This window comes from Balaenoptera musculus, chromosome 21, assembly GCF_009873245.2.
Source record: "Balaenoptera musculus isolate JJ_BM4_2016_0621 chromosome 21, mBalMus1.pri.v3, whole genome shotgun sequence".
Lineage (NCBI taxonomy): Eukaryota > Metazoa > Chordata > Mammalia > Artiodactyla > Balaenopteridae > Balaenoptera > Balaenoptera musculus.
In genome coordinates this window covers 32,652,356-32,671,790 of record NC_045805.1, presented here as the reverse complement: position 1 = coordinate 32,671,790, position 19,435 = coordinate 32,652,356, and the positions used below count along the sequence as shown (strand labels likewise).

Here is a 19,435-nt window from a genome sequence, read left to right as displayed (position 1 = left end):
ATTTCAGGACCCTTGTGGGTTTCTTTTTGCATTTCTTCACGCTTTAAATATATATTTACTGGTAGCCTCAAAACAATGCTAATGCTTCAGCCTTGCTGAACCTTCTAACATGTTTATTTCCATCCTTGAGACATTGTTGGACCATTTTAGAAACATTCCAGGTGGTTTATTGTGTCCGGGCGATACCACTATATTCTAGAATAAGTGTGACCTAGAAGGAAAACTCAGGTGTGACATCTGATGTCTTAGAGGCCTCAGATCCCAGACCTTCTCCAAGTAGGAGGTCTCAGCTACCGTGGAAAAGGCAGCCTCAATGGGGTTTTCGTTCCATCGATTATTCTAAGCTAGGGAACCACTTTCATTAGGGCAGCTCATAGACCTATGACCGATGCATAACCTCACAGTCAAGAGCAGAAGAATGTCACACAAGAAATGCACAAGCAAGTGTCTCCAGCTGCCTTTACCCCAATCACACACATGTACATACCACCCCAGAAAGGGAGGTGAAGCCTAATTCCTGTGAGATAAAAGGGACTGACCCGGCAATGTTTAAATTCAAATGTTTGGGCTTCCCTGGTGGCGCAGTGGTTGAGAATCTGCCTGCTAATGCAGGGGACACGGGTTCGAGCCCTGGTCTGGGAAGATCCCACATGCCGCGGAGCAGCTGGGCCCGTGAGCCACAACTACTGAGCCTGCGCGTCTGGAGCCTGTGCCCCGCAACGGGAGGGGCCACGATAGTGAAAGGCCCGCGCACCGCGATGAAGAGCGGTCCCCGCACCGCGATGAAGAGTGGCCCCCACTTGCCGCAACTAGAGAAAGCCCTCGCACAAACCGAAGACCCAGCACAGCCAAAAATAAATAAATAAATAAATAAAAAAAATAAATAAATAAATAAATTCAAATGTTGGTCTGCCTGTATTTTGGGAAGAAACCCAGTTTGATAGAGGGACATAGTATAGTACACTGGAAAGAAAAATATTGGAGTCAGACCTACCTGAACCTGAATCCCACTTTCAACACCTATCAACTAGATGACCTTTCAGACAAAGTACTTAGCTCCCTGAACCTCAGTTTCCTCATCTGATTTTGGAAATAAAACCTATGGCCATGGGAATCAATGTAGAGGTAAAAATATGTAAAGGATGTGGAATGTGAAAATGTAATAAATAGTATTTATTAATTATTATTTTTAAGGACCTTTACTGGTATTGCCTTTCTGGGGCTATTTGGTACTATGTAATCACAACTTTTAGAATGTAAGTATCCTTGGATACATGGGCAAATTTTATTTGTAAAAGTATGTTCACTTAAATGCAAACTATTGAAAATAACTTAAGTGCCCAACAGTAAAGGACTGGGTAAATAAACAAATTTTGCACACCCATACTACTACACAGTTACTGAAGCATGATGGAAACATCTCTGCATGGCAAGAAGTACCTGCTCACGTTACAAACCAGTATATAACATATACATTCCATTTTTGAAAAGTTATGTTTGTATAAATGCAGGAAAAAAATCTATATAAATAGATTCACCAATAACAGAGATTATTTTTGGATGATGGGCCTATAAGAGATTTTCTTTTTCTCTTTACAAGTCTATGATTTCTAAATTTTCCACAATGAACCCAGATTACATATCAAAATATCCATGTTTTAAAAGAGCAATAAAAACATTCTTTCTGACTGCATACAACTTTGCTCTAGTGGAGAAAACAGCCGTATGTTAAAAACTCCATAATGTAAGGCCGAGGGAAATAAGTGCCAGATTGAAAGTTACACAGAAAGGGGGTGGGGGGGAAAGGAGTGATTAATTTGGAGACAGAGGAGGGCTTCAAGAGGGAGGTGGCCCTTAAGCTACTCCTTAAGCTAAGAGTAGAAATTACAAACAGTGAAAGCAGGAAAGGACAGGGATGGACATTTCCAGCTGAGGGACCAGGATAAACAGTTGTTATGTATGAATGTGTATGTTGTATTAAACAAGGGAAAAGGAAATCTTATTTCGCCAGATGGATGGATGGATGAATGGGAGACAGGGAGGAAAGGAAGGAAGGGAGGGAGGGAGGGAGGGAGGGCGAGAGCAAGGAAGGAAGGAAGGAAGAAAACTAAATCAGTAAACAAATGGTGAAGGGACCATTAGCCAGGGGCTAGTTTTCGACCGTGGAGAAAACAGAGGAGGGGCTAAGCTCTAAGTTCAACTTTCTTTGTTGATCAGATATGTGACTCTCCAGCATTGATGGTTTTTAACCTCTTTCCCTGCCCAAGCTCATGACCACTAATGTTCACTCTTCGCCGAACTCCTTGACCCTCTCACCCACTTGAGGCTTGACGCACCTACACATCCAGGGCCTGGGAAACACAGCCACATTCACAACAACATTCACCTTCTTTTACACAACCCATCCCAGGAGCCTTGGCCACGATACAACATGTGGGCTCAGGAAGGAGCATTGAGTTTCAAGCTCCATCCGAGCCAACAGTCCTCGTGCTTGGAACTGACTGGACAAACCCCTCTCCTGAGGTTTCCCGTTTGCAAGGAGAGAGCCTTTAAATGAAGGCAGTGGGCACCTCGTTTGGCAAGGGGGCAGGGGAGGGTCGGTGCTAACCAAGAACAGGAGAGGGGGGGACTCAGGGTACAAGCCACAACCAGCCCATCAGGCAAATGTCCCCCCGACTTGGCCGTCAGCGGCTGTAAGTCAGAGCAAGCCCCCAAGTTCAGGAGCAGCCCACAGTCTAGAACAGCGATCCCTGACCTTTTTGGCACCAGGGACTGGCTTCATGGAAGACACTTTCTCCATGGACCGGGGTGGGGGAGGGGATGGTTTCGGGATGATTCAAGCGCATTACATTTATTGTGCACTTGATTTCTATTATTATTACATTGTAATATATAATGAAGTAATTATACAACTCACCATAATACTGACAGGAGGCGGAGCTCAGGCAGTAATGCGAGTGACGGGGAGCGGCTGTAAATACAGATGGAGCTTCGCTCACTCACCCCCTGCTCACCTCCTGCTGTGCGGCCCAGTTCCTAACAGGCCACAGACCGGCACCAGTCCGTGGCCGGGGGGTTGGGGACCCCTGGCCTAGAGGCTTCTCCTAAGAGGAAGCAGTTTGGGATTTATTCCAGGCCTTAAGAGCCCAGGTAGAGCAGTTAACTTGCTGCTGAATCACTTGGGCGGGGGGCGGAGGTGGGGAACAGGGTGGGCCGAGAGAAGGGAATGCTGGCCGTAAGTCTGTGGATAAGCCTCCTCTCCAGAATGAGCAGGGCGGCCTGGGCAGCTGAATTTAGGAGACCAGCAGTGCCAGAGCAGCTGGACTTTCCCGGTCAGCAGGGAAACAGTTGTCTCGTTGCCAGGCTTTGGGGAGGGAAGAGGCAAAGGTGGCGTCTACAGGGGGAGCTGGAGCCCCCAGCGGCCCCCGAGGATCGAGGCCCTGTAAAAACAGGGCACAGCTGCCGGTCAGGATCTCTGACCCCGGACCTCTCCCTCCCGGATAATGACTCCCCAGAACTCACTTCTCCCAAGGCCATCCCTCACCGCCCCAGACACGAGCCATCACTCACTGTTTCGGCCTGACCGGGAGCAAGCATCCCGGCCGGGCCCTGCTGACCCACCTCCGGGCAGGGGCTACAGGCCCCAGAGGCATCCCTGACCCTCTCTCTCCAGTTCCTGCCCACCCAGGTCGTCACAGAAACCCGGGGGCAGCAGCCCGGCCTGCTTCTCTGTTTGGGCTCCCTCCCTTCCCCCTCCCTGGCCAGGGCTCTGGACAGCCATTTGTTCTTCCCTGAGAAATTCCTCCTCCCTGACTTCGGGGAGCTGGCCGGCAAAGCCAGAGTGGAAAATCAGTGAAGCTAATGGTGCAGCAATGCAGCAGCCAGAGCCAAGAGCACGGCCCTGGGGTGGCTCTGCCCGGCGTGGTCAAGTGGACACATGAGCCCTCGCGCTCCTCCCTCACACTCTCTCCCTGCACCCACCCTCTGCAAAGCTCAGCTCCAGGAACACTTGCAAACACATCCTTCCGAAGGCACCGAGCTACCTCTCTCTGGAGAGGGGGTGAGGGACAGAGTAGAGCCCCCTGGGGAAAAGTGGTAGCTCCGTGCCGCGCAGATTCCCACAGCCCGAAACCCTCCAGCCTTGCTCTCCAGTGGGTCTCCCCACATGGCTCTCTGCCCTGTGGAATTCCACCGGCCTTCTGGCCCAGGGGGAAGAAACTCCTCTTCAACGTCCAGTGTGAATTAGAACTAAACAGGTTCTTTTCACAAGAAAAAATTATGTTGCGGACGGGGTGGGGTGGAGGAGCGCTCCTGCACGTTTCCCCCCGGCAGCCACTCGACACTGGTCCACAGGACATTGGCCCCCAGGCCGCAGGTCCTCTGGCCACGCCCACTGGCTGCAGCCAGTAGGACCTCGGCCTGTACGAGGCTGGTGGTGGGATGCCCTCTGGTACTTGTTTGGGGCTCCCCCTGCAGCCAGGCTGAAATGCATACCCCTTCGGGCCAAAGACAGCTGTGGGAGCCCCTGGGGGGTTGCCAGTGGCGGCCAGGGCCCAGGGCCGGACTTCAAGCTGGGGTGATGTCTCTGGCACCACTTGCAGCTCCCCGCCACGGGCCCAGGTTTCTGCAGAACACAAAGACAAAGGCTTGCTTTGTGGTGCCTGGCATCCAGGGGGCTTGCAGCCAGAAATGGAATCGTGCGGCTTTTCCATTAAGTGTAACCTCTCCCTCTTCAAGCGGCCACCAGACTCCTTCAAATCTGGGTAGGTGGGAGGAGCTGTAAAACCCCAGCCATTAAATCGTTTATTAGTTGCAGGTTTCTGAGCATGTAGGCAAGTATTTTGAGACGGCAGGGCTCATACTGTGCCCTCCACCATGTGGGGTCTGGGGGCTTTAGCCCAGGTTACTGCTGAAAAGGGGGCAGGATCCCCACTCCCAATTACGAGAAGCGGCCTTGTAAGCAGTTTTGGATTCACCCACTTGCTTTTCTCCAAGTCTTATTCTAAAAGAGAGAAAAATACACAAAAACAAGCCTCTTCAAGCTCAAAGCGTCTTTCAAGCTAGTGCTTATCTTTTTAAAGGGGCATTCTACTCCCCGGCCCATGACCCCGCTTCAGTCTCCCCCGCCCCCCTCCCCGCAAAGCCTGGTCTGAAACAAGCTCAGCCTCTTTAAGATCCCAAACGAGAGAAGGGAAAGGAGAGGGAGGAAGGAGGGAGGCTGGTTTTCCTGGAACCCTTATTAAATCAACTTTCCAAGGACAGCCAGAAACTCCAGGCCCTCCCCGCTCCCTGAGGAGCATTTGCAGACTGGGGGAGGGGCTCCCGACACACACACACACACACACACACACACACACACACACACACACACAGAGCAAAGCCTTTCTAAAGGGCAAAAGCTCTCAGTCAGTGGGAGCAGGGTTTGGGGTAATTTGCTTTAAACTTTTGGGCAAACCTTTTATATACAGAGTCTAGTCTTTTCTGAGGACAAGAGCAGCATTGTTATTGAATAATCAGCAGGGCCAAGACTACGGCAATACTTTACATTTGTGAGATACCTTATAGTTTACAAAGCGTGGAGATAGATTTTTCCCTTAGGACTTCAGGTCTCTGAAGACAGTGGGGCCCATGTTCTGCTATCACAGAGCTCAGAAGGGATGATCTAGGAGAAGGGGCTGAACCACAAGAGGGACTGACTCAACCAAATGGGGACCTGGGTCCTGATGTCCATCCAAGTCTCGTGGGTTTCCACTTCTGCGTCCTAAGGCACTTCAAGTCCATCCATGAAACAAGCCCTTTACCACGCGGTGTCTCCTGTGGGGTCCCAGGAAAAGGTACCCACATCTACCATTTATGGCTCATTGACTATGTCCAGGCAAGGTTCTTAGAGCTTTGCAGGCATTTGCATCTGATATTCACAATGACCTTAGAAGCAGATGTTCATTACCAATATAGATTATAGAGTGTCAGAGAGGAACTTTCCCAACAGCCAACAGTCGGTAAGAAATGGAACCAAAATCAAAACCAAGGCAGTCCAGGGAAAACATATGGCCACAGACTTGTACACGAATGTTCACAAGAGTTTTAGTAATAATAGCCCAAAGTATTAGCAACCCAAATGGCCACCATCAAGTGAATGGATACACATTCCCCATCTAATTCCATGATGTGAAACTCTAGAATAGGCAAAACTAACCTACAGTGACAGAAAGTAGATCCGTGGTTGCCTGGGTCCGGTGCTGCAAAGGGGGCTGACTGCAGAGGGGCAGGAGGCAAGTTTGGGGGGGTGATGAAAATGTTTCATATCTTGATTGATAGTTACGTGGGACAATGTTACATTTATCAAAACACATCAAACTGTATGCTTAAAATCAGTGCATTTTATAGAATGCAAATGATACCTCAATTGATTTTTAAAAAATGGCAATGTAACTTCACTCTTCACTGCCACATCGCCTCCTAATAGCCCTCTCCAGCTCTCCTACCCCCTCCCTCCCGTTTGCGGAGCAGGACTTTGTCATTTTCAAGACTTTCAGCCCCTTGACTCCACCCTCCATCACTGCCCCGGCTTCCTTTCCCAGTCTGGATGCACAACCAGAAGCTTCAGGACCACCATCACCCCCTCAACCCCTATTCCTTATGCTTCGACCCTTGGATACTCCCTTCCTGCTTACAAGCACCCAGGTCCGAGACGCGTACTATTCACTTTCTCCACCCTCCATCCCTAGGCTGCAAAACGGTTTGTTAGAGAAGGTTAAAAAAAATACTTTAGGGTCCACCATAAATGCATATTCTCAAACCTTATCCACCCCTCCTCATTGCCACCTCTGCTGTGGCTGACCCAAACCTCTATCTACTCCTCACAAACCTCCCACTCTGACTCACTCCCTCTACTCGCATCTTGTCTGTGTCTCTAGTCACCCGGAGTTGACATCCAACCTACTTAAACCCGTAGATTTTTTTTTTTAATTTAATTAATTTTTTTGGCTGCATTGGGTCTTCATTGCTTCGCATGGGCTTTCTCTAGTTGCAGAGAGTGGGGCTACTCTTCGTTGCGGTGCGCAGGCTTTTATTGCGGTGGCTTCTCTTGTGGCGGAGCATGGGCTCTAGGCGCACGGGCTTCAGCAGTCGTGGCACACGGGCTCAGTAGCTGTGGCTCGCGGGCTCTAGGGTGCAGGCTCAGTAGTTGTGGTGCGTGGGCTCAGTAGCTGTGGCGCACGGGCTTAGTTGCTTCAGGGCATGTGGGATCGACCAGGGCTCGAACCCGTGTCCCCTGCATTGGCAGGCCGATTCTTAACCACTGAGCCACCAGGGAAATCCTAAACCCGTAGATTCTATTTCTATAGCGTCTCTGCTATTTTTCCTTCCTTTACAATCTTCCACTCTAGTTCATTGCCTTTCTCTAGCTAGACATTCAGAACAACCATTTAAGCAACTCGTCTTTCTGGCAACAGTGGTAGCAGCAGTAATAACTCCTAACGCTTTGCCTGTCAGTGCTTTATCTGGATTATCTCACTTATGCCTGTATTACTGCTCCATTTTAAAGATAAGCAAACTAAGACTTCGTGTGTTTGAGTAATTGGTCAAACCAAGTAATGCAGCTATTAAGTGGTGGAGCACGATTTTTTTTTTTAGAATTTTTAAAAAATAAATTTTATTTATTTATTTATTTATTTTTTCATTCATTCATTGCAGTGCGTGGGCTTCTCGCTGAGGTGGCTTCTCTTGTTTCAGAGCACAGGCTCTAGGTGCGCAGGCTTCAGTAGTTGCGGCACGGGGGCTCAGTAGTTGTGGCTCACGGGCTCTGGAGCGCAAGCTCAGTAGCTGTGGTGCACGGGCTTAGTCGCTCCGCGGCATGTGGGATCTTCCCAGACCAGGGCTCGAACCCGTGTCCCCTGCATTGGCAGGCAGATTCTTAACCACTGTGCCACCAGGGAAGTCCTGCGGAGCACAATTTAAACCTAGGTCCGTCTGACTTCTTTCTCCCATCCATCCAAACTCAGCTGCCTGAAAATCTGAAAGCTGGATTGTGTCACTTTCCTGCTTAAAACTTTTCAAGACTCCCAGTATCTACCCATTTAGGTACAGTTTCCTCAGCAGGGCACTACAGCCTTCCATATGCTAACTCAATCCAATTTTTCCAGGCATTACGTCCCCCGACTACCTACACACCAGGTAAGTTGTTCTCTGTACACCTTATACATCCTGCCCCAGCACCCTCACTCATGCTGCTCCACCTGGAACACCCTTCATTTCCCTCCCAATCCTCTGCCCAGCCCTCTGGACCATCTCAGATGACGTTGGCTGTCCCTCTCCCCCAGCATTACCACTGCATTGTGTTATAACTCCACTACGTGGTTTAAACACGGTCCACCTTGAGTTTAGCTGCCTCTGTGCTTGTCACCCTCTACCCGACGGTGAATTCCCCGTGGGCAGAGACGGTCCCTCCCACTCGGGGTCTCCAGCATGTTCCAGGTCAGGCCTTGCCTTCAGTTCTGTCACTGAGTACAACACGAATCTGCCTGCCCCAGCCAGTGCATCTTCTAGAAAGCACCCCCTACCCATCCCCCCTCCTTCTCCATCACCCTACAAGAGGACAAATACCCTCAGTCCTCATTCGTCACTCACACAGGTCCTGGCAGCGAGACTGGTGGCCCTTTAAACGCAACCACCATGTTGTGTGCACAGCTGAGCCCTTTACCCACCACCTGCCAACCTCCTCTGCTTCTGTCATCAGCCACTGGGTCACAAGCCACACTACCCTTTGGCAGCAGAAATGCCCAAATATTAGTTCTCAAAGAACTTCGAAAGCTGTCAGGTGTGCTGTACCTGTAATTTCCATGAAGTATTTTCACAAGTCCGGAAAAATCCCATCAGCAGTGGGAGCAAGTCTTTCCTGTTACTAATAATCCCTCCAAATTCCCAATAAACTACAGGTCTCTACCAGCGCCTACGCCCCGTAATGCTCCCTGGTTCTCAATCTCTTTGAAATCCCTCCAGCAGTATATCCAAAGCAAACCTCTTACCAGGCCTCCAAACAGGGCCTGTGAGAGATGGTCAAGAAAGACAAAATGGCAGGCACGTGGCCATGATGGCCGACCCTCATAGAAGATATGTCTTTGGAACAATTTTCTAGAAGCCGGAGGTCTTTATGAAGCTCCCACAACCTTCCACATCCCCTGGAGCCCGATCCAAGTTCTAAACCCAAATTCACAGGTCACTCGCACCCCACTGCGCCGCCCAACCCCACTTTATATACATCATCTAGGTTAGGGAGCTGGCTCTTGGGTCCCAATCAGAAGTTCTTTTTTCAGGAGGAGAAAAGCATAAACCGCACCCCCACCCCGCGAGCACGTCACCTCTGGCAGATGGATGTCACCAGCCTTCACGACCCAACCTCTGATGAAGCTGGCTGTGTCTGCAGCCAGGCCCCCACCAGCCCAGGTACCTTGGGAGCCTCTCCTACAGTCCAGGAGCCCTCAGCTCCACCTGGGATGGAGCCTCCGCAGTTGACCACATCACGTCTGTCCCAGCCCCACCTTGTTGCTGAGGGCCGGGAGCCCAGGCTGCCCTTCAGGCCGCGCCTTACCTTGTTCCGGCAAGGTTGGCGCTGGCCTGGCAGTGCAGAGCGCGGCTGTGACCAGCACAGCCCAGAACAGGAGACACTTCCAGCTCCACATCCCAGTTCCGCAGTTAGAAGTTGGTGACAAGTTTCCGCACCTCCATGGAGACTCTGCCGTGGGCTTGACCCTCCTGTGCAAGCTGACTCTGGGGAGAGAAAAAAAAAAACCCCAAAGTTAGGAGGGTCTGCATGGGGGAGGAGGGGCAAGGAGAAAAAGAGGGAAGGCATGTCACACGGCCACCCTGCCCAGAAGAGTGCCTGAAGCAATAACTTACTCCTTCAGACACAAAGAAAGGAACCGTGGTCCTGTCCCAACGGCGAATTCAAGGTTATACGCCTTAATTAGACCAAGGAGTGGTTCAATTCAGTCCTACAACTATTTATTGAGTGTGGACTGTTTCCCATGTTGGGAAAATCATCAGAAAGTTCCCCGAGGCATGAGCCCCAAGATCATTTGTGCTGGGAAAGTGAATGGCCTCAGGAACGTCTCCCACAGGTGACCTGGGTGTGCGGATGTGACCTCTCCCAGTTTAAGACTTCACTCCCTCTAGGGCACACCAACCCTTCGGGGAGGGATAAAGAGAGATGAGGAATTATGGAAGAAGCCCAGAACTGGGAAATGGGAGCCAGGTGAGATGCTGACCGTCTCTGGCCCTACGTGATGAGGAAGCTGAAATACGCCATCTCCAAGGTTCTTTCTTTTTGTCTCTAAAACTGGATGCATCGCAGGGCCCTCTGGTTCTACCAGCTTCCCTCACGGAGAGAACACAACTCTCACCAGCTACTTAAAAAGGGCCTCCGAGTAGGGAGCTGTGAGCTGGATCCAGTTCTCCCCGAGGCTGAGAGGTGACGGCAGAAGTCCAACAGAAATGGATCCAGAAGAGGGGAAAGGTCGTGCTGAAGAATAAGGGTTCTTGCAAGGCCTGACTCAAAGACGGCTCACACCAGCCCCGGTGAAAGGCACAGACTGCGGGCCTTTATCCTTCTCAGGTCCGAATGGGTAAAATTTAAAACAACCCTCCAAGGTCTTCAGGATAATGGTCTTTTCCGCTAAACATTTACCAAGTGATAAGACTCTCTGGGCACCGTTTGGGCTACGAGGGGGTGACCCTCTCTGTCTTCCAGGTGGCTTTTGCCCTAAATACTCCAGGGAACCATCCAAGTTATTCAGAGAATCCACTTCCCCGGAACATGCCCTAATGTGGTGCTTCAGCCGGGCCTCCCCCTGAGCCAGACAGGGCCCCTTGTGAGTGAGTCAGGCGCGGCTGGCAGAAAACCCCCCAGATTCTTGGCCTCGTTCACAAGCGCCTGCCAGCGGGAAGACGCATGCACTGCCGCTGCTAGCTCCCTCCCAAGGCTTTCCTGAAATTTTTTTAATGATTTCAAATCAAAGGAGAAGTAAACACTTCTATTTTTCTAAATTTAGGAAAGGGACTAGACAAGGCAGATTCAAACAAGTTATTTACTGAATACTCACTACGTGCCAAGCATGGACTAGGTAAGACTTTAAACTATAAAACTTCATTTCTTCCCCACTGTGAACTTAAGGGGAGGGGTGGGAATTATTACTGCCCTTTAAGCAACGGGGAAACTGAGACGCAAAGAGGTTAAGTGCTTTGCCCAAAGATGTGCAGTGAGATGGCAAGGGCACCGGGTCTACATCACCTGGGTTTTCAGATGCCAGAGACCAGGGTGGGAGGAAGCAATAAGGGGGTGATCAAACCTGGTTCTACCGGACGCAAGCTCATTTTCTCCAGAGGGCATCCCTGCGTCACACAGAAGCCATGTAAATAAGGACAGATCCGAGGTGACTCTGGCAATGGGAGAGCCTTTGATTCTCAATTCCTTTGCTCTAGAGAAAGACCCTTGGAAGCAGCTCATGGATATGCCATCTAGGACACAGGATGGGGCGTGATTCCCGGCCGGGGATAGAAGTGATGCTTGCCAGAGGACATCCCCAAACCACATTCCACATCTCATTACATCCCAAAGATACAGCAAATGGACGCAGGCCAGTCACCGAGAAAGGTACACCTGACTAAGGACCTAAGTAAATCCCATAGTAATGGCCAGAGTCATGAATGAATTTTTAGTATCCAACAGGAAAGGGTGGTATCATCTCGAGATGATGAAACTTGTTTTCAAAGGTAGCAGGCGGGCAGCTCCCACCACCACTCGGCCGCTCTGTCCCCTGAAAAGCCTGTCTGCCTCCTCGCAGGAGTGGTCTGGTTGCTGACTGCCCTCTTTCAGCTCAGTGATCAACGCACTTCAAAATAATCTGGCAGCTTCCCTGCAAAAGTCTCTTCCTCTCCTCCCGCCCTGGGCCTTGAGTCCCACATCTGTAAAACAAAGGATGTTCAGAAAACCCAGCCCCCCCGGCCCCCAGGCACCCACTCCTGGAATGAGAAGGGGTAAGCGGGCACACAACTTATTGTGGAAAACACAGTGACACAAACTAGTCCCCAGACTACCTGGGACCCTAGGGACTGCCACCTCCCCCTTCACGTCACCTTCTTCCCATTCTACTCATTAATGAATTCTTTAAGTCTCTTAGGAACAGTCTCCCTCCTCCACTGCTTGACAGAGGTGACCTGTAGCCCTGCAGGTGCACACAGCAGCCGGCCCCTCAGCCTCTCCCCATCAGTCACGTCTCCTGGGACCGGCAACCCAGCTCCTGCTCTGGGTGCAGAGGTCCTCACTGGGGAATGAGAAGAGTTGGGGGGACACAAGCCATCTCACTTACCCCAGTTGTCATCAGAGGGAGCTAAAATAGTTGCCTTGCCTACACCACAGGAGGTTACGAGCTTCAAATGGGGGGCATGGGTGAAAGTATCTGCTCTCTCCTCTCGAAAGCCCTAATCAAATGTAAGGAATTACATATAAACATTGTGCTTTGAGTCACTTCTTGATAGCAATCTCAGGAGACTTTGGTAATTGGCAACCGGAGGACGTGAACTTCCTGCCTTTGCAAAGGCATTTCTCACCATCCATCTTTACAAACCCCACACTCTAGACCTAGACTCTGTCTAGGTCTGTCTCTGTCTGGGACTCTGTCCCATTCGGTGGCCCCTCGTGGCTATGGGGCACTTGAAATGTGTGTGGCCAGTGCGAGGCAGGATGTGCTAGAAATGAAAAATACATACAAGAATGTGGAGCCTTTCAATGATTTTTTCAAACTGATTACATGTTCAAAAGATAATATCCCACATATATTGGGCTACATCAAATAATTATAAAAACTGAAACAAACGAATTAAGTTAAATGAATTTCACCTGTTCCCTTTTTCTTAATTTCAAACGTGGCTACTGGAAAAATCTGAGATTCCATGTGGCCTGTGTTACATTGTAGGGGACAGGACAGCTCTGGGCAACCTCCGTGCCCTGTCAAGCCTTCCTTCTTTGCCCTTCCTCTGTCTTCAGCGGGCTCTCTCATTCGCCAAGCCCCACCTCAAAAAGCCACGTCCTCTTCTACAAGTCTTTCTTGGGCCTTGGGAGGATCCTCTGAATTTCCAAAAACACCATAGGGTCTCAAGCTCCTTAAGAGCAGGGTCTATACCCAATCAACCTTTGTCAGTGACCTTAGCACCTAACACCTACACAGCAGATGCTGGTACATTTGGGAACTGGATGCATAAATGAATGAAACAAAGAGAGGCCGGTAGAAAAGAAACTGACAGAGCCACGCTTGCAGAGGAGAGGTTGACAATGCCAGAGGAAATCATCCAGCACTCCTTGTTAGCCAGCCAAACTCGATTTCAAAGCATACCAACCCGGACATTTTCTAAACATCTTGATTCCTCAGACTTGAGGAAGTGACGCCAAAACTTTAATCCCTTTAGACGGGAGTAAGACTTCTTAACAGAAATGGTGGCTTTCCCCAAAACTGAGCAACAGTGAGCATCCCTCCTCATTGGTGAGAGTGGCAGGACAAGTTCTTAATAAACATCCGAAAAAAGACATGCAGCTCAGCTTACGAAATTGTACCCGCTCCAAGAGAAATGCTAATTTAAAAGTTTTTAGTCTCTGTCAAAAGGAGTGCCCAAATGTCCTTGGGAGTGCGGTATGTAAAAAGTGAGTAGTAATCAGAGAAACCCTAACTGCTCCACGGTAATCTAGGCAGCCTTGCTACTGAAGACAGGATGGGCTTGTGGACCATCACATGCTTGGAGGGGTTCACCCAGGTGAGGGCTATTTACTTGGAGCCCAAACATGGCTTTTTTAATTGCAAGTGGAATGGTGATGAGGAGAGAATTTCTAAGGGAGATGCAACCTTAGGGAGATAAGCAACTCTCCTAGCCCACGTCTGGTTTTTAATCCTCTCAGGAAACCCCAGAATCTTCTCTGAAGTTCTGCACCTGGACTCCCACCAGCCCCGGGTTCACTGAGACCTTGCACAAAGCTCTCGGGATGACAAATGCAAGACGTATTTCCCAAGAGGAAATTCAGCTCCTCTCAAGTGATGTGAGGCCCTTTCAGAGCAAGATGTTTGGATCCCTTCTCTCTACCTTCTTTTCCTTCAGCAGCAACAGGCTCAAACTTTCCTAGGAAGCTCTTAACTAACAGCCATTTTGATGAGACAGATTAAAAAATGGAGGCCCGGGCTTCCCTGGTGGCGCAGTGGTTAAGAAGCCACCTGCCAATGCAGGGGACACGGGTTCGAGCCCTGGTCTGGGAAGATCCCACATGCCGCGGAGCAGCTGGGCCCGTGAGCCACAACTACTGAGCCTGAGCGTCTGGAGCCTGTGCTCCGCAACAAGAGAGGCCGCGATAGTGAGAGGCCCGCGCACTGCGATGAAGAGTGGCCCCCGCTTGCCGCAACTGGAGAAAGCCCTCGCGCAGAAACGAAGACCGAACACAGCCATAAATAAATAAATAAATAAAATTAAAAAAAAAAAAAAAAAATGGAGGCCCGAAGGAAGCATTCAGAGGCTGCTAAAAGCCCAAGCTCACAGGAGCAAATCTCCTGTTTTAGGAGTCTTGTTCCAGGTCAACACCCAAAAGCAAACAAAGCAAAATCTCATGGACTTTTCTTGGTCTCCGTGGCTGGAGTCTACCTACTCGATGCTCACCTCAGTCCTCCTAGCCTCCGGAGTCCACCAGGAACAGAGCTGGGCCAGGCTTAGGGATGCCTGGAGATGCTGTGACCCTCTCCCTCAAGGCGGGTGGGGTCATAGCATCCACCACGCTCCTTCTCCATGTCTTCCCGTGCTTCTGCTTCACTTGCTCTTCTAAGGGTGCCTAACGGAACTTTCTCACATCCTCCATGGCCAGGAGCCAAGGAAAAGAAGCACCCAAGACTGTCTACTCTGGAGCCAAAGGAAGAGGTGCCCACTCTGGCCCAAATCCCATTTGTGAAAATGCCTCCAAAATGCGCATTTCTACGGGCTTGGTCAAAGCAGACAGTGAGAGCACACTATCCAAGTGACTTTCCACCCGGATGGCCCTCATTAAAAAGCTGACACTCAGCTATGACTAAGAGTAAGTGCAACAGACGTTTCAAGGAGCTCGTCACCGATGCAGTACACAGCCATCCCAGCTGGAGCCAAGCCCCCAGCAGCCTCCCTGTCCCCAGACACCCTGCGCTCCTCCTGGGGTCAGCAGTAGCCCTGGAGCTTCTCCCAACCAACTGGGGGGAAATATGTAAACAAGTCATTAGGGAGGTAGGCTATCGGGACCGATGGTCGGTAAGGTCGCTGGGTCCTCTGCAAGGGCTCTTGCTCGGTCACTCACTCGAAGGAAGGGCTATGACCCAGGCTTGGGGGTAATCTGCCAGACAGAGGCATGTCCCACGGGGCCCTGCTACTTAGCTCTTAAACAAGCCTCAGAGAGGAAACCAGGAGCCCGGGCCAACAGGGGAAAATGGCCACTTTCTGCTCAACAGTCTCAAGGCTAAGGTTCTACAATTTAGATGGTATTCCAAAAAAAGCTCTGGGCCGGAGGTGCAAAGGGCAGGGCACATCTGCAGAGGAAACAGTCACCTTAATTACCATGTCTAGAGAAAGTGCGATTTCATTACAGCCTCCAAACTACTGCCCAAAGGAGGAAACCAGAGAAGTGTTTTCAATTTGAAAGAGGCTGGAAAGGAGAGGGTGAGAGACCAACTCTCCCCACCCTCCTGCAACTTTGGAACCAGAAAGTGCTTTCCTACCTCAGAGGTTAGAACCAGAAAAAACCCTCCACAATCCAATCCCTTTCAAACCTGCAGCCGGTACTGACTTGGTAAAACGCCCCACTTTAGTCTCTGGGAGCTGCCGCCCAAAGAACTCCTTAAAAACACCCAGGGAGCGACAGCCCGGGGCCTCCCTCCCACGCCCGGGCCGCTGCGCCCCGGGCTCGCTCCAGGGAGGGTGGAAAAGGGACGCGTGACGCCACCGCCGGGCGGCCCGAGACCCGGCGGCGGGCTCCGGACAGGGTCAGACGCTCCCGCTCCTCCAGCTGTAACTGAAGGGAGGAGACTGCAATGCTTTGGTTCCAGAAACTTCCGTCAGGGCCAGTTCTGGGTCAGACCACCTCTGACCACCTCTAGCAGATGAGATGGGCCACCCCCGAAAAACTTGGCCCCCTCTCCTACGATGCTTCTTTTCCGCACGAGCCAGAAAGCACCACCTCCATATCAGATCCTAAATAACTTGGCATCCAGGGTAACTTCTCTTCTCCTCAAATCCCAACGCCTCGTCCCCAAGTCTTAAGAAATCTTAAAGAGCGAGGTGGTAAGGCCAAGTTGAAGAATCCCAGTTTTAATCTGGGGGAGGGGGGAGGGGGGAGGGAGGAAGAGGGATGTCCTTGTGACTGCGGTGTACCCGTGTGGGGTGAAACGGAACCAGATGCGGCGGCTACATCTGGAAAATGGGGGCGGGGGGGAGTGGTGGGGGAGAAAGACACCGCAGAAACTTTGAAAAGGGCTAAAGCTTCTGGGCCCAGAAAGGAGAAGCAGGCTTCACGGCTCCCCATCGCCCTCCCCACCCCGCCCCCCGCCCAAAGGCGTCTGGCTGCCTTCATAGGCTATGAGTTAAATGAACTCCAACTACAAAGTCAATAAATTCCTCTGCAAATGAGCGTTCTAGGCCCTCTTCTCCTAACCCCAAACATAACGGGAAAGCGGAGCGGGGGCAGAGGGTTCCGGGCCCGAGAAGCAACCTGCCTCGCAGCCGAGTGAACCGCACGGGACAAAACCCTCATCCCTTCCCCCACCTCCTCGAACCAGATTGGAACTGAACATTCCCCTCCCCCCCGACCCCATAATGGGGCTTAACATCACCCGCTGGGCGCCCTCCCCTTCCCCAAACTTCCGATCCTTTCAGAGATGGACTAAGTCGAAGATAAGCGCCTCTGGAAAAGGGAATTCCTTTCTCGCTCTCCGCTAAAGCAGATTCAGCCATTTGGTGACGACACCCCCTTAAAACCTATTCGAAGAGAATCTAACCTACCCCTCCACTTCCTTCCCCCTTCAGGCCCCCAGCCGCTCACCCACCCGCAACCGCGACCCCAGACCTTCCCGGAGGTGGAAAAGGACTTAGAAAGACCCTGGATTTTTAGCGCGCCACCCAAAGCTACCTGCTGGATTGGGGTGAGTCCCCACGGGTGGACTAAAAGGAGATGGAGTGGAATGCAGCGCGCGCGCGCACACACACACACACACACACACACACACACACACACACACACACCCACCTCGCTGCCCACTCCCGCCCGCCTCCCCAGTCCCAGGAAACCGAGGGCCGCCGCCGCCTCGGCCCCGGCCCTGTCCCTCCCCGGACTCACCGCCGAGCCGCCGCCGCCTCGCCACCTCCCCAGCGCGAGTTGGCGGAAAAGTTGGGCGGCTGGCGGATCGGCGGGACCGGCTCGGGGAGGGGGCGCAGGAGGCGACGCGAGTGGAGGGAAGGGAGGGGAGACAAAAGGGGGGCGCCGAGCGCTGGGGAGGGAGCCGGGGGTGGAGGGGGGCGGGTAACGAGTGGAGGGAGGCGCCGGACCCGACTGGGTTGCGGCCGGGGAGAGCGCGCAGCCGGGAGGCTCCAGCGCCGGGGGCCGCTCAGGACGCGGAGCCCGCCCCGGATCCGGGGGCGCCGCGGCTCTTACCTCACTCGGCGCTGCGGTTCCGCCTCTGGAGGGTCCGCCGTGGCTTGTGCGGGCGGGCGGGCGCCCGCGTCCCCGGCTCCGGCCCGCCGCCCCCGGGCTCCGCTCGGGTCCTGGCGGGGCCGCGAGAGCCCCACGGCCGGCGCTCGACTCCCAGTGGCGCTCGGAGCTCGGCGCCTCCGGCCCGGGCGGGAACAATGGAGCCGAAGCTGGTGCCCCGGAGGCGGGGCGGGGGGAGGGCTCCGGTCCGCCGCCCGGGATCTCCAGACCCCGTGGCCCCCCTCTCCAGCACCGGGCGGCGGCCCTCACGCTTCTGGCAGCCCGGGCTCCATAGCCCTGCGGGGGCCCCGGCGCCGCGGCGTGCCCGACTGCCGCACTGGTCCCCTGCGCCCCGCGGGGCGCCCCTCGGACCAGAGAAAAGTCCTCGGGCTCCGCCGCTCTTCCAGCTGAGGCGCGCACTGGCGGCCGGGGAAGGCGAGGTCGCCGCAATGCGCTAAGCGGAGTCTCGGTCCTGTCCGGACGTCGCCGCCCAGCTCCGGGCACAGCCCGGGCTCCTCCGCGCGCTGCGGCTGGACCAGAGTTCGGGCTCCCGCTCGCCGCCGCCGAAGCCGCCGCACCAGTGCCCGCAGGAGCGCTCCGAGCGCTGTGCGCCGGCGGGGCGCGAGGACTCGCTCTCTCACTCCCACCCCGCGCTGGTCCCACCTCCTCCTCCTCCCCCTGCAGCTGCCTGCTGGGCCTTGTAGTTTCCGAGCCGCGGCCCCCGAGAAGGGGGAGCGGGCTGAGCCGCCCCGCGCTCCGCTGCTCCTTTCCTGCGGTCTGGCCTCCTTTGGCGCGCGTGCCCCTCCATCTGAGCACCGCCAGGAGCGCGCCCAAATTTCGGGCGGTGGCCGAATGAGCAGTTGTGGGGATGAGGTGGGGAGACGCAGTATCCCTGAGATTGCACATGGTAGCACGGGCTTTGGAGTCAGACTGTGTGCCTTGGGGAAACGATGTTCTCGCTCTACATCTCAGTTTTCTCATCTGTAAAAGGGGGATAAGAGTACTTTCCGTATAGAGTTGAGGATTAAATGAGAGCCTGGCACATAGTTACTCAGTAAATCCAAGCTGCTTTTATTCATGAGAAGGTCTGCTCCCTCCTCAGACCCTTCACTTTCCCCAGCCACATAGCCTAGGTTTTGTGGTCCAGGGAGCTGGGTTTTGTGGTCCAGGGAGCTGGGTTTTGTCAATTCTACAGCACCGTTCTTGGCCTCCAGAAGTCTTCAGCCTGCGGAGAACGTTTCGGAAGCAAAGAGTGAGTGAGAGGAGTCGGGGGGGTGTTGTTGGTTTGGAAATTAATCAGAGCCCACCCAGCGCACACTCCAGTACTCTATGGAACCCGAGGAAAAGTGACTAAAATGCCCTTTCCCCTGGGTCCTTCCTCAGAGTGGTATAATCTAGTGGTTCCCTAATCCAGATGGACATCTGTCCTCCGAGGAACTTCTAAAAAATACAAACTCTTGGACCTGCTCAGACTCGAGGAATCAGGCTGTCCCAAGAAGGAGCAAAGAGTTTTTTTTTTCTACCGCTCCCACTGTGTCAGTAGGGGACCACCGGCAGGGTGAGAAGTATGTCATCCTTGGTATGAAAGACACCTCCATTATGGCTCACTACTTATGAACTGTTTGATTTTGGGCAGGTCATGCATCTGAAAGAAATCAAGGCCTGTTTATATATTTTCCCCCAATTGGTTGGTACTTCCTC

The 19,435-nt window shown here is 52.6% G+C and overlaps 1 protein-coding gene across 7 annotated transcripts in view; it reads right to left on the bottom strand.

Annotated features, from left to right (window-relative positions):
- FGFR1 (fibroblast growth factor receptor 1) overlaps positions 1-17,847 on the bottom strand; it is a 51,976-nt gene extending 34,129 nt beyond the window's left edge. For 6 of the 7 annotated variants that reach the window (XM_036838500.1, XM_036838497.1, XM_036838498.1 and 3 more), the window contains exons 1-2: positions 17,699-17,830; positions 9,590-9,768 (exon numbers count right to left, since the gene is read on the bottom strand). In XM_036838500.1, coding sequence (XP_036694395.1) covers positions 9,590-9,680 — 91 coding nt within the window. In that variant the 5' untranslated portion in view covers positions 9,681-9,768; positions 17,699-17,830. Of the gene's footprint in view, positions 1-9,589; positions 9,769-17,698 lie in introns of all 7 variants that reach the window. The other variant, XM_036838502.1, reaches the window with a different exon arrangement.
- Positions 17,848-19,435: the final 1,588 nt, after the last annotated feature.